The sequence below is a fragment of the Vulpes vulpes genome, chromosome 13 (genome assembly GCF_048418805.1).
Source record: "Vulpes vulpes isolate BD-2025 chromosome 13, VulVul3, whole genome shotgun sequence".
In the NCBI taxonomy this organism is placed as follows: domain Eukaryota; kingdom Metazoa; phylum Chordata; class Mammalia; order Carnivora; family Canidae; genus Vulpes; species Vulpes vulpes.
In genome coordinates, this window is record NC_132792.1 from 3,253,085 (window position 1) to 3,276,765 (window position 23,681).

At 54.7% G+C, this 23,681-nt stretch overlaps 1 protein-coding gene across 4 annotated transcripts in view; it reads left to right on the forward strand.

The window, feature by feature from the left end:
• The window catches only part of COL22A1 (collagen type XXII alpha 1 chain), a 263,464-nt gene that overhangs the window by 72,426 nt on the left and 167,357 nt on the right, over positions 1–23,681 (forward strand). For all 4 annotated transcript variants that reach the window (XR_003234234.2, XR_003234233.2, XM_025993486.2 and 1 more), the window contains 5 exons: positions 5,040–5,120; positions 6,206–6,322; positions 10,012–10,056; positions 12,276–12,338; positions 15,497–15,535. Coding sequence is in view for 2 of the 4 variants with exons in the window: in XM_025993486.2 (XP_025849271.2) it covers positions 5,040–5,120; positions 6,206–6,322; positions 10,012–10,056; positions 12,276–12,338; positions 15,497–15,535 (345 nt within the window). In the remaining 2 variants the exon portion in view is untranslated. The remainder of the gene's footprint in view (positions 1–5,039; positions 5,121–6,205; positions 6,323–10,011; positions 10,057–12,275; positions 12,339–15,496; positions 15,536–23,681) is intronic.

Sequence of the window (23,681 nt, forward strand, 5' to 3'; positions counted from 1 at the left end):
CCTCGAGTTTGTTGATTGACTACCTGACTTACTCCCCTCCGGTGACTGCTGGCCCGTAGCACTTGCTTATTTTTACGATCATGTTGTGGTTTTTTTTTTCACCCCTAATGACTTTTAGCTAATATGTATATATTCTGAATACTAACTCCTTATTTGTTGTAAGTTGTAAATATTATTTCCTGATCTGCCAAGCACAAACCATAAACTAAAAAACAAAAAAAAAGAGTAAATTTGAATACCTGAAAATTCAAGAAATGGTGATGGGGCAAAAAGCCAAACCACCATTAAGTTAGAAAGTCTTTTGTAACTCACGTTGTTAGGTAAAGGCTAGATTACACACATTGCCAGTGTATGTGGATTCCTCACGACGAAGGCCGGAGGGGGGTGGCCAGAGGGCGTAGGCGGAGGGGAGACGGGGCCGAGGGAGGCGCCCGCGTGCAGCCCTCTCCAGCCCACTCGAGTGGCGCCGTGGAGGTCACGGCCACACACGGAGGCGTTCTCTGGCTTCGCAGGGGAAACCAGGCGGCGCTTCCTTCCGCATGAAGCTGCTGAGAAGGTGGAGTAAGATAGTAGCTGTGGGACCAAATCGAACGAGGCAATACAGTAAAATCGAGTAAAGCTACACGGATCGCCCCTCAGGTGCTGCGAATTCCAGTGGGTGGAGCGTCCCGCTGGGCCCGGGGCTGTCCTCTGTGCCTCCGCCCCGTTTCGGATCCAGTTGCCCCATGGGAGCAGCCGCGATGAACACCCCCAGTTCACGGGCAGACAGGAGGACACGGCTTGAGAAGCTGAGTGGCTCTTCTGAGGTCGCAGGCCGAAGCACGGCAGGGGTGGGGTTTCTGCTCCAACAGCCCGTCCTCAATGCCCGTTTGCCAAGCAGATGACCGCCTGCTGGGCATGGAGCTGCGGTGTATTCGTGACGCAGATGGGGTCACGGCAGGCCCCACCAGCACGCGCATTACGCTCACCAACACCGCCCCTCGAGCCAGGGAGGGGGCATGGCTCCCCTGTTACAGGTGGGGAGACTCCAGCCCAGAGGCAGTAACTGGTTTGCTTCAACCCCTGTCCCTGCCAGCCCCGAGGCCAGTGTGGGGTGACACGGGGTGCAGGACCTGGGCCAGGCCTTTCTGCGCACAGGTGAAGCCTGCGAGAGGTTGAGACAGGGCAGGGCGAGCTCAGGGCCGCCTCTGAGGACGTGCCCTGGGGCTGCAGGGAGCAGGTGAGTGGGAAGGAGAAGGAGGGGTGGGGCGAGGTGGGCCAGCAGGGGACCGTGAGAGGCTGGGGGCCTCCTCAGAGATAATGAGGTTCCTGGTGCCTCCTACTGGGGCTGAGGGTGCAAGAGAAATGGCCTGGCAAGCAGGTGGGCCCTTAGGCCGGGGGACGGGGTGAGGGTGCCATTGAGCTGGGGGTGAACTAGGGATCCAGGTATCGGTGAGTAGGGACGATCCTGGGCTCTGAGGGTGAGGCTTGTCTGGGACCCCCGTGATGCCGCGGCCCTTCCTCTGTCCCAGTATGGAGACCCCGTCAGCCTTCCCTTCCCGTTTCTGCTCCCGCGTCCCACACCTCTGCTAGCCTCGGAGTCTCGGGGGAGTGGCTCAGGTCACTCTCGGATGCCGGGGGGGTTCATTTCTCAGGCCCTCCATCTGTCTGGGGCTGTCTCGTGGCTGGTGCCAGCCCTGGGGACCAGCAGCGGCCACCCTGGCTCTGAGCAGCGCAGCCCCAGAGGGACGCTCTCCTCTGCAGGGCCCACCCCGGGGTGTCTCGGGCTCACAGCTCTGGGGCTCTGGCGCCAGCCCCAAAGCTGCCGTTGGTGTTTAGGTGAGGGACAACCACGGAGACGAGCCCACTTGTGTTCTGACCCGGAGGAAGGAGAGTGCCGCACTCTTGTCCTCCTTCCATCACTCTAGCTGGCGGGGCCGGCGTGCACCCCACCTAGCGCAGGAGCACTGAGCGTGGCACGGAGCAGGGGCCCCTTACTAGCACTCGGCCCGGTGCTACTCACTGTGTCTGAGCAGCCCGCACATGCTCCCCGGGTTCACCCACCTTGCAGCCCCAAGAACTCGCTTTCTGCATTGTCCCCACCTAGCTAAGGGTGCAGGCACAGCGCGATCCAGCAGCTTGCCCAGGATTGCCACACTAGTAAGTGGTGGAGCAGCCTTCGCAGCCTGCCCTTGAGGGAGGTCTGCATTTTACCCTGTGTCTGGGACCATGGGCTTGTGTCCTGCCTGACGCTTAAATCTGATGATCACATTGATCCCTTAACTGGGTTCTTTTAACCCATGGTGTGGAGTCTGGGGGCTTGGGTGCGTCCCTTTCGGTCCTTTTGTCCAGGGCATTAGCTGCACATCTGCCTTGTACCCAAAGCTGGGAATCCCAGAACCTCTGACATCTGTCCACAGAATACTGCACCCACGTCCTGTTTCCTGTTGGGTTTCTAGATTCGAAATAAATCCTCATGAAGTATGTGGCAGGACAATCAGTATATTCCTCAGCCTGGTGTAAATCTCGCAAAATCTGGGGTACTCTTAACCACATGGTCCAGGGCCTTGGACACAGCACGAAAGACCGCAGCTCACCGGCAGTCCTCCCTGTGACCCACATAGGGCTCTCTGCCCCACTGGTCCTTGCCCAGCTCTGCAAGCGGACGTCACCACCCCCACCTTACAGCAGAGGAAAGCAAGGCTGGGGCTGGTGTGCTTTGGGCAGCTATCATGGGAGAAGAGCAGGGCTGGGACCCAAACCAGATTCCAAGCCCCCGGCACCCCTAGTGGCTTCCCCGCTGCAGCCAGAGAAGGGTCACGAAGCTGCAGGTGGTGGACTCTGGAGGGAAGCCCGGCCAGGAACACCACCCAGGCTATAGTCCAACCCAGAGTTACTGGGGGCATCTAGACCTGAGCAGAGTTCTCAGGGTGGAGTGGGGGCCAGAGGGACGTCAGCAGGTGGACTCCTTGGCTCATAGAGGGAGCAGGTGAGAGGTAGGGGCAGTGTGGTCAGGGAATGGCAGGCTTTCAGGCCATTGGAAAGGGGCCCCTCTGGCTCCTAGACCATCTCACCCCAACCTGGGAGCACCTCTGCCGGGCCCGGGCAATCTGTGCTCTGCCCCGACCCTGCACCTCTGCCTCTTTCTTCCCCATCCCTGTCCCCGCAGCCCTTGCCAAAGGGGCCAGCTGCTAAGTGTGTGTGCGCTTGCTAATGCAGAAAGCAGGACCCTGTCTTTAAAACAGGCCTTGTTCAAAAGCACAATTATGCATTTTGTCATTTTCTCCTCCGTCTGTGGGCTGGTGTCTTACAGGAAATAGAACAGACGGACGGGTGGAATTGTTAAGTGTTTGTACAGAGCCAAGTCAGTGAGGAGGGGAGTCGTACCCCCACGGGCACGCCACGGCCAGGAGGGGGAGGCCAAGCAGCCGACCACCTGCCTGGCCAGTTTGCTGGGACATTCCAGGTACAGCAGAGGCCAGCCAGAGGAGGGTGAAGGGAGTACAAGGCCAGGGGCACTTAGCATCAGCGTTTGGTAAAAGAAGCGCTCCTCTGTCCCCTGGTTCAGCTCAGGTTCCCTTCAAAAAATGTTTTGCATGCACGCACGCATCCACCCAACCATTCATTCTGTGCTTCCGGAACTCACCGTGTGCCAGAAATGGTCCTGGTGTTGAGGCTCCAGTCTGCCTGCAGAGTTCGTGTCCTAGTAGGGGAGGCAGATTTTAAGAAGTAAACGGAGACACACAAACACAGGGACGTTCCATGGTAGATGTTACTCAGATGAGCAGGATGACGTGCAGAGTGACAGGTGACGGGGCCTGCACTCGGGTGGCGGTTATGAAGATGGGGCTGAGAGCAGCCAGCATAGCTTTGGGGGGTGACTAGGAGTGTGCTGGCTCTTTAGGGACTTTCCAAGAAGAGGGACAATGTGCAAAGGCATGGATGTGGGAAACCGTGAGGTCAGAGGTACAACATGAGTGTGCAGTGAAGAGAAACACACCTGGGAAGGCAGGCAGCGCCAGGGCCTGGGGCCCGATGGTCCTAGAGAAGGCTTGGGTTCTATCTGCAGACTGTGTGTGTGCAGATGCATGTAGGTGTGTGCATTTGTGTATTGTGTGGGTGTGCATGCAGATGCATGTACACGTGTGCATTGTGTGGGTGTGTGCATGTGTGTATATGTGTGCATATATGTGGGTGTGTGTATTGTGTGTGTGGGTTGCATATGTACACGTGTGTGAGTGTGCGTTGTGTTTGTGCATGTATGTATACGTGCACGTATGTGTGGGTGTGTGTATTGTGTGAGTGTGTGTAGGTTGTATATGCACACATGTGAATGTGTGCGTTGTGTGGGTGTGTGCATGTGTGTATACATACACATATGTGTGGCCGTGTGTATTGTGTGTGTAGGTTGTGTGTGTACACGTGTGAGTGTGTGCGTTGTGTGTGCATGTATGTGTGTGTGTGTGTGTGTGTATGTGTGGGTGTATCGTGTGGGCCTGTGTGTGCATAAACGCATACATGCACATATGCATGAGTGTATTATGTGGGCGTGTGTGCAGGTGTGTGTACGTGTGCGCGTGTGCACACGCGTGCATGCTGACACCAGAGCCCTTGTAAGGTGCGTTAAGGGACCGTGGTGTTCAAGGGGATGACACGGGCACATTCTGACTTTGCGGAGTCGACTTGAGCAACCAGGAGATGCCTGGAGGGGTTGAAAATGGGCACTTTTCGCAGCCGTTCGGAGCCGGTCGTGAGGGCACCAGTGGGGGACTCGAAGGAAACCCCGCGGCGGGGCCTGGGGGAGGAGGTGCGTGGGGGGGAGGATTCAGGGGTGAATCCTCCGTCTGTGCCCGCTAGCCCATAACCTCTAACCTCCTTGCTCTTGGGTTGTCGCTTCTAGAAGCGGGCGAGCAAGTAGGTGACGCGTGGACTCCCTCCGAGGCTCAGCCCAGGGAGGGGAGCGACCCCGAGGAGCAGGTGGGGCTGACCCCTGCGCAGGTGCCAGGGCCCTCCAGGCTGCCACATCCCCCAGACTCACCCTGTCCTCATTACCCTTCCAGTTCGACCTGCAGCGGATTGTGATTTACTGTGACTCCCGACACGCGGAATTGGAGACTTGCTGCGATATCCCCCTGGGCCCGGTGAGCAGCCCCCGTGTGCAGGGAGGAGTAGGGGTGGGGAGGTGGTTCCATGGGCTCCCTCCCGAGGGACGGGGTGTCCAGGGCCCAGGAATGGGCATTCAGGGGTCGGGGGTGCCACCCTCAGACCTTGCCTGACAGGAGCCCAGTGTCTATCAAGAGCAAGGGCTGTTTCCAGGGCACCCAGGGTGGGGGTTGGGGGCATGCAGGTCCCCCTGGGGGCTTCTGAGGTCCCAGGCTGCAGGCCAAGCTGTAGGGCCTGGCTCTGGGGGGCGGGGGAGGCAGAGGCTGTCAGCCCAGCCCTGAGAGGGACCGACCCATGCTCATAAGGGAAGGCCCTGGCACTGGGCTGGTCCGCAGAGGGGAGGAGGCAGCTTGCAGGCAGGACTGGGAAATGAGAAAAATCAGAGATTTTCCTCTGACCCGCAGGTGGGTCAGCCTCTCCCAGGGACCTCTTGGCCTCCCTGCCTCCACTCCTTTTCAAGGCTTTCCCTCCCCAACCCGCTTAACAAACTCCCTTCCTGAGGCTACTTGGAGGGCGGGCTTAGCGACAGGGCCTGGGTCCCAGGGCTGTGGATGACATCCGCGCAGGTGCTTGGTGGCCCTGTGCTCGGGACACGGGTGGTGGAAGCCCCCAGTGATCGGGCTTTGGAGTCAAGTGGGCCTGACCTGGAGAGAAGGAGAGGAGGTGAGGTGAGGCCTGGGGAGCAGAGGGAGGGCAACGGGGAGCTGGTGATGGTGGAGAAATGAGTCCTTACCAAGCTCCTGCCGGGTGTGAGGCACCGAGCTGGCCCATTGAATCCTTCCTCACCGCATCACCGTGGACGCACCCTTGTCCCCATTCTGCAGAGGGTGACACTGAGGCTCAGAGGGATGCGCGGCTCCTGCACCTGCTGAGAGGCCAGCCACGTGGCTGATTGCAGGGTGGCCCAGGCCCTTGTGACTCCAAGGCCTCAGCACCCAGGCCCTGCCGCCCGACCTGACCCCACCTTGCCTCTACTCAAGCTCAGGCTCCTTCAGTTCCTGGGGAGCGGTGCCTGCTGAAAAGCGAGGTTCGGGCCTCCTGACCCCCTGGGATTGCCTTTCAGTGCCAAGTGACCGTGCTGATGGAGCCTTCGCCGCCACCCCCGCGACCTCCCACACCCGGCAGTGAACAGATCGGGTTTTTGAAGACCATCAACTGCTCCTGCCCGGCTGGAGAAAAGGTACCCCCACAACCGACCGTCGGCCGCCGGCCCGGAGCCCCCGAGCTGAGCAGGGCGGAGCGGTCAGCAGTGGCAGCCGTGCAGCTGGGAATTTCCCATCATGCACGAGGCTGGCCAGGGCAGGATGGCCCCGGGCTCTGGGGGCCTCGGGCGGCAGGGAGCCCTCTTGCTCCTGGGACCTCTTGTTCCTTGCTGTTCCAGCTCAGAGGAGGGGAGCCTCCAGACCCGTTCCTGTCCCCCTGAAGCTAATGTCTCCCTGAGGTTTCCGGACTCCTGCTGGTGGGAGGCCGGTCCCTCTCCACGCCCTTGCAAGTCGTCAGAGCAGATCTGGTTTGCCAAGGAGGCTCAGCGTAGGTGACATAGAAATAGAGTTTGATGTACCTAGTTTCTGGTTTACAAGCTGGTGTTTCCATGAACACCTCCAGCACCATCCACTAGCCTGGATCGAACGTCTCATTGAGTTCCCGGGGCCTTCATCTGTTCTGTTTTCCTGTAGACCAGGGGCCTTTTTGATAAGAAAGAAAAAAAAAAAGTTTTCTACTGTTTTTGAGCAGAACAACTTAACCAAGCACACCAGGATGGTAGAAAGCAGAGCTGTGCTGGGGAAGGTCCCTGTGAGGTTCTGCTGGACCCCGTAGGCGGGGGCCGTGGCCAGCGGCCTGCAGTCATGTCCCACGCTGTACCCCCCCTCCCCAGCTCGGGGCCAGCATGCAGGAGGAGCCCAGTGGCTGCAGGGCACGAGGCAGACAGGAAGGAATGTGCAGCCACGGTGAAGTTCGCTGGAATGACACACTTTCCATGTGCACTGTCCTAGCGGGCAGGGCCCCTCCTCCCCTCCCTCCTTCCTTTCTACCCGGAGAGCCAGACCTGGGGAGACGGGGAGCCCCCAGGAACTCTGAGTCACGTAAGGCTGGCAAACCCTGGCCCGACTTGCCCAAAGGAGCCAGCTCAGCCTTCCTGGGAGCTGAGGCTTTTTCTGGGCGGGGGTGAAGGAGGAAGCACCCTAGCCAGGTGCCCACTGGCTTAGACTGGGAGACATTGGGCAGGGAGCTGGGGTGAGCCCCCAGGACTGGACCTCTACCCCTCCCCTGCCCCTGGGTTTCGATTAAGGGCCTCAAAGGAGAAGGGTGCACGTGTCATGAGGTTTGGAGGACTAAGCGCTGCGCACAGGGCTGCTGTCCTGGGAAGGCAGCCAAAGCTAGTTCTGCTCTGTCCAGGCTTTTCCCCCACCCCGAACCAGGCTGTGCCCTGGGTGAGTCCCACTCAGGCTCCTGTGGCCCCAGGCAGGGGGAAGGGACTCCTAGGAGAGAAGTCTGGGCTCAGAGAGGCGTCCACCCCCTGCTCCCACTCATCTTCCCACTTAAACACCCCCTGGTGCTCCCCTCCTACCCCCACCCCACCACCCTGTGTGGTCACAGAGGGTCCCCAGATGTCTTTCTAGCACCATCCTTCTCCACGTTGCTCCCCCAGTGTCCGGGTACCAGGAGCTGCTGGTCCCTTGGAGGGGTCACGGCCTTCCTTGTCTTGGGACATTGGCATATGTAGTATCTGCTGGACCGCCTCCCTTACCTGGCTCATGCTGGCCCTTCTCTCAAGATGTCCCCAAGGAATGCTTTCCTGAGCACCTTGTTGTCTACATGGCTCCCTTCCCTCCCCCCCTCCCTTCCATCATTCACCGTGCAGCCATGCACCTGCTATTTCCAAGACCCTACAACCCAGTCCTCTCCCTGCACTGCTATCATCCGTGCTAGTGATCCCATTGAACTAAAAATGTCCACCTGTTTTTAATTTCCACAAGGTAAGTTCCAGATGCAGAGATCGGATCTTGACACGTCCATATGTTCAGCCATTGGTGTGTATAGTCTGACATTATTAAATGGTGGATCATTATTGAACTATTGGGTGCGTGGGTCAAGGGGTGAAGGATGACGGGCGGGTGGTGTCTGGACAGCTTGGGAGGGAGGGATGAAGGACACACCCTGTCTCACCGGCAGGACAAGGGCTTATTTTTCAAGATGATCTGTCACCTTGCAAACTCTCAGCCTCAAAGCCTGAGCAGCATCACCCAATAGCCCATTACTCTATTCATCAACCTTCCCTTCTGTTTGACAGTAAACAGTAAGCACCCACTGCGTGCACAACACTGAGTTTTTAAGACACGTAGCACATGGTGCCCAGAGTGCTTCAATGTGCTTTCTGGCTATGGTGCCCAGGAGCACTGAGGCGCACCCAGCCCGGGGAGCTGGCCACTGGACCTGCTTTCCATGCACAGGTGGGTGGGAAGGGGGCCTCTTCTCCCTCCCTCCAGAAGAGGCCACACGCAAGAGCTTCAACAACCACCTCATCATATGGGGTTGCCTCTGTCTCGTCGTCTTCAGTTCCATAAAACATGGGGCACACGGGAGATCTGAGGGTTCTCTCCTGGGACCCCTGGTCACAGGCAGACTTGGCCTCCAGTGGTTTAAGCCTTGGATTCAGTTTTTCGCTTCCATTATTCTCGTAGGTCAATGTACCTTTTGGGTCCGTGTTTCCATCTCTAGACCCAAACATGGTGCTCGTGAACTGTGTTCAGGCATTCCGATGGCCACCGTGTGAGCTCAAACAGACAAAATATTACCTACCTCATTTGCATATGCAAATGGCATCTATGAATGCATTTTTTTAAAAAAGAACATGTTCATGAAGTAGCTAAGTATGTAACCGTACCCAGAGCGTTTTTAGTGACGTGTGGTAGATGCACATAAATGGATATGGCGTCGCCTCCTTTTTACTAAGGTGGTGAGATTTATGCACATTCAATTGTTTGGGTTCTTTTTGCTTTGTTCTTTGTTTTTAAGATTTTTATTTATTTATTCACAAGAGATGCAGAGAGAGAGGCAGAGACATAGGCAGAGGGAGAAGCAGGCTCCATGCAGGGAGCCCGATGCAGGACTCGATCCCGGGACCCTGGGGTCACGCCCTGAGCTCAAGGCAGGTGCTCAACCACCGAGCCACTCAGGCGCCCCTATGCACATACAATTGCATGGATCGTGTTACATTGGTTTCTAGTGTGGCAGTATTTATACGCACCCACAACTTAAGAGATCAGAATTCTTAATCTAGTAATCAGATCCTTTTTATAAATAGCACATATGTTAGAAAGCAAATGATGTGTAGACGTAGGCTACAGACGTGTTGCTGAATAATAACTATAAGAACCATTAGTGGGCCACATGGCATTTTTTTAAAGATTTATTTATTCATTTATGATAGACACGGGGGGTGGGGCAGAGACACAGGCAGAGGGAGAAGCAGGCTCCATGCAGGGAGCCCGATGCGGGACTTGATCCTGGGACTCCAGGATCGCGCCCTGGGCCAAAGGCAGGCGCCAAACCACTGAGCCACCCAGGGATCCTCCCACGTGGCATTTTTAACTAAAGCGGTGACATCGTCAGGGTAAAGGTAGCCTGTGGGTACCATCTTGTTTGTCCCTGTCTTTAGTCCACCGATGACGATGCTAAAGTACCTGTGTACTTGGAGTTTGTGAACAGGGGCTCGCAGCCGCAGGAAGCCCCGTCCAGCTGCTGACCACGCGTGGCTCGCTCAGAGACTGGCTTAGGAGCCTGCGGAGGGCTGGCCAACTGCGGAAGGCAGAGGGGGGAAATGAAATGGAGCCTTACTTCTTGTTTCTTCTGTCCTTCTTCCTCTAGGGTGAAAAGGGCTCTGATGGCCCCGTGGGACTCCCTGGCCCAAAGGTCAGTACAGGCGCAGCTCAGGGGTGCTTTGCGGCCCACGGTGACCTTGGCTGTGCGCTCTATGGAGAGATGAAGTGTCATATTAGATGACTGTCCTGCGGTGTTTGTTCTGAGCTTGTTGACGTGAAGTCTGGAGCCTCTGCTTCTCCATTTGAGGACCTGAGCTAGAAGGGTTTGGGTCAGAAAGTCCTGGCTCCAGTCCCATTTGCCCCAGGGGGCTGACTTCTCCATGGTCAGCTAATTCTGCATCAATCCTTTTTGGCTTCTGTATTCCAGAAACTTTGGGGCTTGGGCTTCTAAGAGTCTATTTAGCCTGCATGTAGTATTTCTTGAAGTTGCATGAAATTCTTCTTGCACAAATTTTCTGAACTCACTAGTTGCTGGGAGCCAGGTGCCTCCTCGAGGGCCACCTCCATCTTCCATCATGCAGCTCCCTCTCTGTTTCCATCGCTCCCCTGGCTGCTAGCGTTTCCAGAGCTGGACAGGGCTGCCTTCTCACATCGTTACTTTGGTCTCAGAAAGCTGGGACCCAGAGAGATGTGACTTGGTCACACAGGCGGGCAGAGGAGCTCAGCACGATCCAGAAGCCGTTACCTGGCCTGGTGTTTGAAAGAAGGGCTGAGTGTGGTGGTGGAAATGCCCAGAGAGGATGCCTCCCCTTCTATCTCTCTGTCTTCCATCTCCCCTTCCATCTCTCTGTCTCTCTCTCCCTCCTTTCTCTCGCTACTCCCCTCTGCCGTCCCTCTGCTGCGCTGGGGAGCATGGACACACACGTGCACACACACATGCATAGACGTACACGTACCCCACCTGATGGGCTCCCCTCCCTTGGTGCCAAAGGAGAGCAATTCAGAGTGGTCCTGGGTGCCAGGTGGCCCTTGCGAGAATGAGCCCAGGGGTTTATGCCTCACTGAGCAGCCCCCAGGCTGTCACCTCAGCTTCTCAGCTGTCAAATGGAAGAAAAGAGCAAAGGTGAGAAGGTCTGTCTGAAGCAGCGGTTGTCTATGGAATGACCGTGTTGTGTGGTGGTTGGACAGACCCAGGGCTGAGCAGCCACTTCAGCAGGGAGGACGCGTCCGGGGGCAGGAATGCCAGGGAAGGACAAAGACACTGACACATAGAGGGGAGTGTGGCTCCTTGGAGAGGATTGGAGGTCCTGGCTCTTCAGCCTCACCAGTCACATTGTCCCAATCTGAGGTTGAGACTCCAGGTGAACACCTGTGGCTCCCAGTGGCCCCATTTACCCAGTCACGTGTCACGGTCTGGAGACTCCAGGTGCCAAGGCCCATTTGGGCGCAGGTACATTCCAGTGAATGAGGGAGCCCTGTTCCCAGGGACCACAGGCCGGTGGCAAGAGAAAATTGACAGAGAGGAATAGGGACCCCTGTGGGGACAGCCAGGGTGGAGGGGCCCAGGGGTCCAGCAAGATACGCGGGAGCTGCTCGGGATAAAGAAGGCAGGGCAAGGCCAGGACGGGCCAAGGGAGTGGCCCAAGCAAACTAGCTATTTGTTCTGAGAGTGTATGAGGTGGGGGTGAGCCCAGATGAATTTGCACACCAAGACGGGAGAAAAACAGACAATACTGAGGGCTCCTGTGCTGGGCACCCAAGCCTGTCGTGGATTGGATCATGGCAAGGGAGTAGACGGCTCTACCCCACATGCAGCCCTGGTGAATTTTTTCCTCTTGCAAACACTCTTTGCTCCTCTGCTCACCCGCCCGTCTTCACGGAGGGCCCGGGGCCTTGTGGGCACACTGGGCGTACAAAGAGCATAATCAGGGGACCCAGGCTGACTTCTGGCAATTTTCAAAGCACCTCATGCTTTCAGTGTTGCTCATGACAGCGTGCCCATTTCACAGAGGAAGAGCCTACGGCCCAAGGAGTAAGGATGCTCTCACAAGAAGCAGCAGAGCGGGAGTTTGAACTCTGGGGCTTCTCACCCCCCTTCTGGGGCTGGGCCATTCCTGGGGACGAACGCATTTTGCGTTCACCCACTCACTTTCTCAGGATGTTCTTGGTTCTGGAATAAAGACGTTGGGGAAAGTATGTAGATGCCTCCTCCTTCTCCGGGGGTGGGAAGTGTGGCCTCATTGTGCACTTGGCAGTGACAGAGTCAGCCGCTGCCAGGGAGTCAAGGCCAGGTGGGCGGTGGGCAGCCTGAGTGGGGGAGCCCTGTCACAGGACCTGACCCAGGGCTCTTCTCTGGTTTCCACCCTGCAGGGAGACATGGGAGCCACTGGGTTGCTCGGAGCTCCTGGACCCAAGGGAGAAAAAGGCGACACGGTGAGTATAGGGCTGGTGTGGGCGACCCCATGCTTCCCCTAGCGAGCTCATCCACTAGAATGCATTGAACACCTAGTTGGAGCCAAACAGCTACACACTGCCTTCGGAGGTCCAGGCTCCTCTCCGTGGGCTCGGGAGTTCCTCCCAAGGTGGCCCCAGCTGTCGCTCTAGCCCTGTCCTGCACCCTCATCGCCACCCCTGGGTTCTGTGCACCCATATTGGCAGCCCGGAGTCCCCAAACGGGTCACTTCTCACCGGCCACTGCACATGCTCTTTCCTCCACCAGGAATAACTTCGCTGTCTTTCCACGCCTGGATTTCCCCTCGCCTCCTCTTTCTGACTGGCTCTTATCTCCTTCCCATTCTGACTGAACTGTGTGTGCTTCCCCAGAATATCCCAGTGACCCACAGGAAAAGAATCAGGGAACAGGGGCTGCCTGAGTTGGGGAGCAGGGATCGGATGAGCAAACAGAACCTGCAAAGTAGCCATCACAGTGATAGAGGACAAAGGGAAATCATTCTTAAAGGAGGCAAGACAGGTCTTGTGACAGCATGTCAGCAAACACAGCATATCCATAGAGGGAGAAATTTCTAAAAAAAAAAAAAAAAAAAAAAAAAAAAACCCTGGAAATTCTAGAGCTTAAAATTACAACTGGAAGGGAAAAAAAGGGGAATCAGTGGAGAGGCTCAACAGTTAGGTATGAACTGGCTGAAGGAAGAGCCAGCGTTCTTGCAAACAGCTCAACAGTGATTATGTAATCTGAAGACTAGAGAGAAAAAGGAAGGCAGGAAAATGAGTAGAGCCTTGGGGTGCAGAGTGTACTTAATGGGAATGCCAGAAGGAGGGAGGCAGGAGAAGAAAGTGTAGTCAAGGAAATAATGGTGGGGGGAAAAAATCCCAAATTTGGTGAAAGGCAGTAATCTACACATTCAAGAAGCTCTGTGAACTCTAATCAGGATGACACAAAGAGAGCTATTCTAGAAAGATTGTCGCCAAAATGCCAAAAGACAAACTTTTGAAAGCAGCATGAGGAAAAATAAAATGAGTCAATGTGTTCGGAGAAAGGGCAGTAAGATCATTCACTGACTGACTGTCAGGGATGGTGGAGGCCAGAGTACAGTGGATGACAAGCTCAAAGTGGTCATCATGACAGTGTGCATTTGGGCGTCCAGCAAACAGGTATAGTAACAGGCATGAGATCGGGGGAAGAGGCACTGAAACCACGTAGGGAAGCGGGTCTTTAGAAATCTCAGTGGAATCAGTATGAATCTGAAGTAGGTCGTGATAAGATACGGTGTGTATGGTAAACCCAAGAGCAACCTCTACCCAAATGGTTCAAAATGTACAGGGGAAGTGCCACTAAAGAGACTAAAATGTAGCACTAAAAAATACTTAATGCAAAAAACAAAACCAAAACAAAACCATAAAGGAAACATAAAAGACAGGAGGCAGAAATGAAAAGTCAGATGCATACATAAAACTCTCTCTGTCGGTAATCATGCTATATTTTCAGGCTAACATAAAAATAAGACCCAATTCTATTGTGTCTACAGGTGATATCCTTTCTATTTATTTTTTTTAAGATTGTATTTATTTATTCATGAGAGAAGCGAGAGAGAGAGAGAGAGAGAGAGGCAGAGACACAGGCAGAGGGAGAAGCAGGCTCCCTACAGGGAGCCCGATCCAGGACTCGATCCGTGGACCTCAGGGTCACGACCTGAGCTGAAGGCAGATGCTCAACCACTGAGCCACTCAGGTGCGCCAGGAAATACACTTTAGACTCAAAGATGCAAATAAGTTGAAAGTAAAAGGATGGAAAGTATAAATTTTGAAAATAGAAAACCTAAAAATTCAGAGTGACCGTGCTAATACCAGACAAAATAGACTCTAAAACCCAAAATTTGCAGAAAGAAAGAGGGTGTCTTATGTTGATTAAACTGTCAGCCTTTCAGAAATTGAGAGCAGTTATAGACATACGTGCACCTCGCAGGAGCCCCAAACACGTGAGGCAAAATGTGACATAATTGAAGAGGGAAATAGGTAAGTCAGTGGTGATGGTTAGAGACCCAAGGGCCTCACTGGTAGTGATGGGTAGAGTGGCCAGGTAGCCGGAGAAATTGGGACTCTTGGGCATCGCTGGTAGAAAATGGTGCCTCTGCTTTGGAAAACAGTCTGGCCGTCCTTAAAAGGCTGAACAGAATCACCGTGTGACTCAGCAATCCACTTCTAGATACGTACCCGAAAGAAATGAAGACATATGCTCGTACGGAACCTGTACACAAATGCTCAGTGCAGCATTACTCATAATAACCAAACAGTAGAAACGACCTAAATGTTCATCACATGACGAACGGATAAATGAGATGTGTGTCACCTTCAAGCCGTGGCAGGTTATTCTGCAGTAGGACGGAGCGTCGATCCATGATACACATGGGTGGACTTTGAAAACACTTTGCTGAGAAGCCACTGGCTGCGAAGCCAGCTCCAAAGCCCACATATCATATGATTCTGTGTATATGAAATGTCTAGGAGAGGCAACCCTATAAGGACAAAATAGATTTGTGTTTGCCTTGGGTGGGAGGTGGGAGGGCAGGGGCGGGGGTGGCCACTGGAGGGTGTGCAGTTCGTTCTCAGCTGATGAACACATCCTGAAGTTGATTGTGGTGCTTGTTAAAACTCTGTAAATACACTGAAAACTATTGCATTGTGTACTTTAGGTGAGTTGTGTAGTAGGTGGATGACATCTCAGTAAAGATGACATCTAAGGAAGATTTTATTTATTTATTCATGAGAGACACAGAGAGAGGCAGAAACACAGGCAGAGGAGAAGCAGGCTCCATGCAGGGAGCCTGACGGGGGACTCAATCCCAGGGCCCTGGGATCATGATCTGAGCCAAAGGCAGACGCTCAGCCACTGAGCCCAGAGCTAAAAGGAGATGCTCAACCACTGAGCCATCCAGACATCCCGACATCTAAGTAAAATTAAATGGGGTTATACCCACGAGAATGAACCCCCAAGTAAGGGTTATCATCCCTTTTGTAAGATGCTGGGCAGAGCTGATGACAACCCTTTCAGACCCTAGGTGGTGCTTCCGTGCGTGACATCATACATGGAGATGCTCTGTAGTAAATCTTGACCCCCTGCTTTCCTTTTCTAGGGCAGAGGACCTTTTTTCCCAGGAGAGAAGGGTGAAAAGGTAAGCATCTCCCTTATATCGCTCTTCCTGGGGCTGTGCAGCTGGCCAGAGAGCAGGGTGAGGTGGGGAGGATCTGCTTTTGGGAGAGGAGGTGACACCATTGTGCTGCTTATAAGATCCGAGCAGAGAGCAGAGGCCTCCTGGGCTGAGCGAGGAGCCTCAGTGTGCAGGGTCCCCGGACCTGAGCGGTTGATGTGTACATCTTGGCCAGTGCTTCCCGGCAGTGACGAGCATGAGCGAACACAACTGGAGGAGAATGTTCGTGTAGGCCATGGGTGACAGACAGTGTCTGGAACAGAGGGTGCTCACTGGGGTGCATAAGGAGCGGGATGCAGAGCTGCAGAGGGGTCTGAGGACCAGCCTGCAGGGTGTTAGATATCAGAGCGTGCTCGGGCCTCATCTGAAGTTTGGAAAGACACTGAAGGGTTCTGTGCACAGTCAGACCTGCAGGGAATGTTTGAGTATGAGGTGCCAGATGGGTGTGAAGGGAGAGACCAGAGGAATTTGGGGAATCACCAAGAGACTTGTGGAAGTTCCGAGAGGAGATGACGAGCTGCTGCAGGAGGAGACAGGCAGAGCAGTGGAGGAAACAGGAGACAGACCTGTACATGCTCCCCCTAAATACGAATGTTACACCTTCTTTTACCTTCATCATAACAAGCACAGATCCTAGGACCCAGGGCTTCCTTCTGAGGAGGAAAGCTTTCTTAAGTTCTTAGCCTGTAAGGAGAAATAAGAACCAGAGTGTCACTAAAATGCCATATTTCACTCCCACCAGCTATTAAAAATGTACCTCCTGTGTCCCAGGAGAGACAACCACAGGACCTCCTGGCAGGCATTTGTGCTAACATCTCACCAGAGCGCAGGCACTTGCAGACCCAGAACGCGGTGCCCAGGGCCCTAGAGGGTTTTCCTCAGCCCCTCACATAGGGCTGGCTGTACGAGCAAGTGCCACTTTATTCCACGACCTTGGGAACAGCTTTCCCATGGCCAGCCTGTCCGCCCCCAACCCCCCCCCCCCCCCCCCGTAGGTACCCTTTCATTGCATACTTTCACACCAGAGATTTACTCTCCGGAGATAAATCAAGGATGCCCAGAAGTTCAGGGCCCATGGTTCAGTCAGTGTAATTCAGAAGGGAGCCTGGAAGCACCCACGTGCCATGTTGTAGGCACAAGGTGAACTCGGTTATCATACTGCTAAATAACTCAGCGGCGTTCAGGAATGCAAAACCACGTTTAGACGAACGATTAATGACCTCGAAAATGACAATAACATTTTTCTAATTTTTAAAGCATGTGGGAAAATATCTATACAGTAGGAACCCAGTTGTGTGTGCATGTGTGCAGCTATATGTGAGTCTGTGTGTGTGTGTGTGTGTGTGTGTAAGAGAGATCGAGAGATCGATTCTGGAGGTGAAGCCCCATGGTGAAACAGGGTGAAAATGCTGAGGGTATTTACCTTCTCCCCTACGCTTCTCCGTATCTTCGTTTATTCCGCAGTGAACTCCTCCTTTTTACCCCCGTTAGAAGGACAGGTACATGCGCGCACACACAGTATCTCCTACGCAAGGATACGGAGCGGTCTGAGACCCTGGGACACCGCCTAGTGGGACACGCAGCACAGGGGGACTTTGCCATCAGTTTTCCAGTCTGGGTCTACTGCCACCTAATGTGGGGCTGGCAGTGGCCCCCGTCCATGGTTTCTGGGCGGTTTACTAGCCCAGCACCTGGAGGGAAGGTGCTCAAGTTCAGCAACTATTTTTATCTACTGGCGCTAGCCTGCTAGGTATCTGTGGGCCCGGGGCACGGGCATTAGCAGGACACCCAGATGCTCCTGTTGGGACTGGAGCTGCCGGAGCCCTTGAAGTCAGGGTGCTGGGTCTGGGCGGTGCTCGCTAAGTGACACCAGCATGCATCTCCGGGACCAGCGTGTCCTCTGGCTGCTGAGCTGTCCTCCTGTGTTGGCGTCGCCAGGCAGGAAGTGATGGGCCTCCCTTTTCCTGTGAGCAGCAGGTGCATCTCAGCCTTGTCTGTTCTGGTTTAGCTCAGAACGGGCAGCCTTATTCTCCTGATGGCTGCAGGCACCTCCCCGGTGCCCCCCGAATCCCTGCCTGCAACACCAGAGTCCGGACCTGGCCAGGTCACAGGTGCAGCCAGGGAGCCCTCCTCACATCTTCGGGGCTTGGCAGGACAGATGGGCAGCCGCACAGACTCCAGCATTTCTGGCTTTGTCCTTGGTTGACATTCTCTTGCAGTGGAACATTTTTAGCAAAATCTGAGTCTTGATTCTGTCCCATATTAGCTGTGTGATTCGGGGTGAGTCACCTCCCTCTCTGGGCCTCTGCTTCCTCATCTGTAAGAACGAGGGGGTGGGATGGGATGATGCATAAAGGCCCTTGCAGGCGGCAGCTCTGAGACTTGGTGATCAGCCCACCCCAGCCAGAGCCCCTGGGACTTTTCTGTCTACACCCCCAGCCCCCCAAGGATGAGGCGAGGCCAGGGTGGGTCAGGAGGACCGATAGAGTCCTCAGAGCAGAGGAGGCCACCGGTGACTAATGCACTTGGACAGGGCCCAACACACCGGCTTGCCCACTTGAATCGTCTCTCCACAGCAAGTGCATCATGCGAGGGGATTGGATGGACTGCAGCCCAGTGGGTTCAGGAATCGTGTTTCTCTGATTGTGCTCGTGTGTCCTGTATTCCTGGCGTGTAGTTAGCCACTGTGATGATGTGTGTTGCCCTCCGTGAGGCCCAATGTGCCCTGCACCTTATGTCTCATGATGAAGACAGTGCTTTAGGAGGGCACTGCTTATGCCCATTTCACAGATGGGAAGAACAAAGCTTAGTGGTCAAGTGACCGGCCCAAGGTCATAGGTGAGTGGGATGGTAGGAAACACAATCAGTGGTTATTGTGAAAGCGAAGGGAAGCTGCAGGGCTGTTTGAAGCTCCCCTTCCTCAGCCACTCAGGAAATTGGCTCCCAGAGAAGGTAGGGGACGGGCTCCAGGTCACACAGCTCAACAGCTGTCAGAGGTCCTGGCCTCCTGACTCTCCTGGGCTCCCCATCAAATGCCCAAGACCATTGAGTGGCGCCATGTTCCTCGGCTGCTTCTGCCCCTGGTCTTGGAAGCTAACCTCCTGTCTGGTTCCCATGTTCACCGTAGGTTTCTTGGGGCCAGTCTTCCCCCAGTGTTTTAATATATATGAAATCAGGCTAAGGTACGGGGGGAGCAGCCTCTGAGGGGAGACCCCATAGCTGCTGCCCACAGCCCAGGCATTGGGGCCATAAAAGGATGAGCCTCCCAAGCTTCAGGGAGGCAGCTGACATTAAGTACCTGCTTGCCCAACAGGCGGATGGATGAATGGATCTCGGCCCTCCGCCATCCAGGACGGAGGGCCAGCTCGACCCAGTGCAGGGGGTGGTGGGGGGTGGGGGGTGTCACAGAATGTGGTGCAGCAGACCCAGCTTCAGAATCTGGCCGCACCTCGTGCTGACCGCATGTCTGTCCTTGGGCTACTCTGACCCTCAGTTTCCTTTTCTGTAAAAGGAGGGAGGGGGATGATAATGGTTCTATCACATAAGGTGGGGTGGGACTGAGGGAGGGAATGTGCATGAAGGGTTTGACGCAGCGCCTGGCACGGCGAGCTCTCGAGCTGGTGATGCTCTGTTTATGTTCCGCCCATAATTTTCAGTTAATTTGCAGCTGGCTGGGTGGTGGTGATTGGGCTGGTCGGGACCGGTTCCGGTGGAGTTGGAGGGAGCAGGGAGGGGTCATGCCCTCCGTGCCCTCCACCCTTGCTTCTTCCCTCGCAGAGCAGATTGACCAGCACAGTAAGACGCTGGCATGAGGGTTCCCTTGGGTGGGCCCCGAGCTGGTCTGGCCACCGTGGAGATGAGGTAACATTAGCCGGATCGTGAGCCCCACTGGTAGAAAAAGATTTAGAAACCACAAAAACAAGTCCAAAACGTGAGTTTCTGGTGAGCTTACCAGTCGGGGTGCATCCTGAGCTGGGGGTCCCTCTGCTCTGGGGACCCAGGCCGCCAGGGAAGAAGCCCGCTCCCTGCCTGCCACCCCCCACCCCAACCAGCCGCTTCGTTGCGTCCCTTTCCTGGGCCCACAGCGCCCTCTGCTGCCTGCGAGCCGGCGCGTCCGCTCCACTTTCCCTCTGCTGGGCTCCCCCCCAATGTGACGGTGGGGACGTCTCTGCTGTTCCGGGGTTGTCCTCTTATTCCTTAGAAACCTGGCACCTGGGAGGAAGGAGGGAAGAGCTAGCCTCGGTTCCAGGCTCAGGTGATGGAAAGAAAGCAGGTTCGGGGAGCTGGGCACACGTGGTTTGGCTCCCAGCTCTGCAGTGGCCGGGTGACCTTGGGCTGCTATCTCCCTGAGAGCCTCAGCTTCTCATCTGTAAAGTGGGAACATTGATGTCTGTTGTGGGTAGGGCTGTTGTGGGGATTACAGGGGGTTAGTAATGCCTGAGAAAGCACCTGGCTTCGTCCCTGGCACGTGCTTGGCACGGGTAAAGACGCTGTCCCTTGCCTTCCTTGTGTTTTTTCTGCTAGACGCTACTGCTAACATCCATACAAGAGTGACATGTGTTTCTTTAAAAGATAGTATTTAAGGACCCAGGACAGGAGCAAGGGTGTGAGTTCACAGAGCTCTAAAACCAGGTTGGTTAGAGCCTTCCCAGGGCTCATTCACCCCCTTCTGCAGAGGAGACGTGCACGAACTCAGAGTGTGATCTTCTTACCTGGAGCAGCCAGGTTGTGGCCTCCATCCCCCACACTGTTATGCACACTGAGGACCCTGCCTGGGCCCCAGGGGACAGAGGAGCGGAGGATGCTCACGTCGGCACAGCACACTGAGGATTTCCTAGGATACTCCGTGTTACAGTGCATGGTGGTGGTGGTGGTGGTGGGAGTGCGGTGCTACAAAATGAGATTAAAAAAGTGTCTAGGAAATTACCATGAGCATAATTCATATGAAGGGTGGAACAGAAGCAGGAACAAAATTACCATGAGCTGACTCCATTTTTTATAAGTGCTCCTGACAACTACGATGGCGACAACCTCACGGAGCATCACATCACAGCAACCGGATGGGCACAAGTGAGAATTAGGAACACCTCGCCACAGGGAGCTAGGCCTGCGACGTGACGCAATGAGATACAGCCTAGGAAGCCCCACGTTGCTCACGCATAAAAGGGCGCGTGCGCAGGGCAGACAGCCAGCACACCTGGGTAGTGGGATTTGGGGGGGTCTTGTTAATTATTCTTGATGCTACCACATCTGTAGACATTTAACCAAAGACTAAGTCTTAATATAATGAAAATCCTTTTAAGGATTACAGGGTGTTTGTAATTGTTTACGTGTGAAATCCCAAAATGGTGTAATTTTGGAGGAAAGTGCCCTCTCTCCCAGCAAGGGGGAGGGGGAGGTCTGCTGAGCACTGGCGTGACGGCCGGTGGGTCCAGAAGGTGGAACATGGCAGTGGCTGAGGGTAGGGCATTGGGACCTGCTGCATAAGCGTGGTGGGCCGGCGGGGGGCATTCTCTAAAGTTCTCAGTATCTCAGTTTACCTGGAAGATACTAGAACCGACGTGTGTGTTCTCCTTCCATGGCCCTGAGGGCTCAGTGAGGGTATCCAGGGGAGAACTTTGTAGGCACCTGCTAAATAACGGCTTGGGCAAGCATTAGCAAGAGTGAGGTGCAAGCTCTCCGGGCACGGAGTCCCTGAGCACGGTGACCAGTTGGGGCACATTATCTAAGTTGGCTCAAGCCAGACAAACTCAGCACTTTTGCTTCGAAGCCTAGAGACAGATGTTCTTTCCCCTGGGCTCACGGCCGTGAGGATGAGGACCTTGACATCCCTGCAGCCATTTTGCTGCGGTGAAGTGAGCCAGTCGGCGCAGGGCGAGGTGATGCTCAGAGGCTGGGCCTCAAATGGATCCTTGTCGGGGATATTGCTGAGTGATCACGCAGGCAGCGTCTCCAGCTGCTCAGATACACGACGTGATGCTTTGCTTGCCAGTGTTGTTCTCCTTATGACCAGCAGCTGGTCTTAATATTAAAATTAGAGTGGGGTTGGGGTCCGGAAGGGGCCTCAGGTGGGACTGGCCGAGATCAGGAGGTGGGGCAGGGCTCCATTTCCCTGGGGTGGAGCACAGTAGGGGACAGCGTAGGGAGAGGGCTCCAGAGCCCCTCATCAGCCCGGATCCCACCCTATAGGCAGCAAGAGCACCTGAGACCCGCAGGGGATGAAATTGGGGCAGAGTGTCCTGTAAAGCCGTGCTTGGGTCAGCAACTCAGTACTCAGCATTTGGTAGAAGGGAAAAAAACCCAAAAACAACAACAACCAGAAAGTCCTGTCTTAAGCATTTCCACAGAAATCCACATGGCAATAAATAAAAGTTCCTATGGATTTTGTGCTCAGATCCCACAGTGTGGTACACCAGGAAAAAAAAAAAAATATATATATATATATTATATATATATATATATATATATATATATACACAAGTGAATTTAAGAAACTCAGCTGAATTTTATTGGGCTGGCTGGCTCAGTAGTGGACAGAGGTTTAGGCCATCAGTTCCTCATCTTTTATGGTTTTCTTCAGTTCTTGTCAGGGTCGTAAACCTGACAGGACAAACGTGATAAAAGAGGAATCTGAGTCGAACGAGTGGCCCAGATGCCGCCTTCTCAAAACTTCAGCTGAATGCCCTGAAGAGGATGCCAGAGCTGTGAGCCGCAAGCCCGAGCGTCCTCGAGGAGAGTCTTCATGTGATGGGGCATCGCAGGCTCACGAAGTATGATGCCAAGTGGGAAAGTGAGGAAGGAGCCTGAGGCCGTCGTGGTGAAGTTAAGAAGGGGTGTTGGGAAGCCAGGTTCATAGGGGCCAGCGGAGGCAGCCTGGCCCCCCAGGTTCTGTGCATGTTCCCTTGAGGACGAAGCAGGCCCTTCCACTTCTCTGTGGACCGTGAAGCATCCAGCCTCTCAGAAAAGGCCCCTGGCTTCAGGGAAATGGGGGACCCGCCTGCCCAAAAATGCCTACCAGCAGTGGGGCCCGATGCCTGGAAATCCTGAGTTCCAAGGATCTGTCCTCTGGCCTACACTCGCCGTCCTGTTGGAAACCTGCAAGCGCAGGTGAATTTGCGTTTGATTATAAAATGGGACAGATTCCCCGTTGACCACTGTGCAATGCCACGTAAAGTCCACGCATTTGGAGTGTACTTCTCACCTGCTGTGTGGGGCCCCAAGAGACCCTTCCTCTGCAAGTCTGGTTCCAATTCTGGGTTCATGTTTCCTGGGATCTTGCCTCAGTATTCCTCCCCACCGAGACTGCTTCCTCCTTGTGCATCCACCATGGCCCTCTGCGTCCTGAAATACCGGGGATGCTTCTGACCCAGTAACCTTTGAGCCCTCATGCAGGGAGTCAGGAGGTCCCAAAGACACCGTCTCATTCCTTCCTTCCAGTGAGCTCAGGTGGAAGGGGGCATTGCCCCCATTTCACAGAAAAGCCACTGAGACTTGGGAAACACACACATTGATGTTCTTGCTGTAAGAAGCTGTAAGAAGAGGACAACATAGTTTATAATAGCTCCGGATTGTTCAAAATCCTAACAGCTGCCCATTTAGGGGCAGGCAGGGCTCCTGGGGACTAGAGAGGGAAAGCAAAATGGGGGACACGAGCCTTGACATATGATTACTGCAACCTATTTGCACTTGAGAGCAAAAGTGGCATGCCCAGAGGATGATGAAGAGTGTGCAGGAAAAAGTCACTCTGGCCACTGCACAGCTTAGAGGGCAGAGCAGGTAAGAGCTGGAAGGGACATTCCCATTCAGGCCTGATCTGAGCTCACCCAGGGCCCTTTCTGTGAGGCAGTCACAGCAGTGCCTGGGGTCCCCCTGAAGGGGACAGTCACACCAACCCTCACAATGGCACCACTCTGATGCCAGCATGACAGCGACGCTGTGTGCTGTCTCCAAGGTAAAAGGCCGGGTCTCCCCCCCACCCCGCCCCGCCCCGAGCTAGTTCATTTTTGGTGTCTTTCAAGGGCAAGTTTTATCTGAAATAGAGAGATGAGATTTCATGGAGTCTCTACAGAATGGATTGCAGGATTGGTGGGGAAAGAAGAGAGGGCCCTGC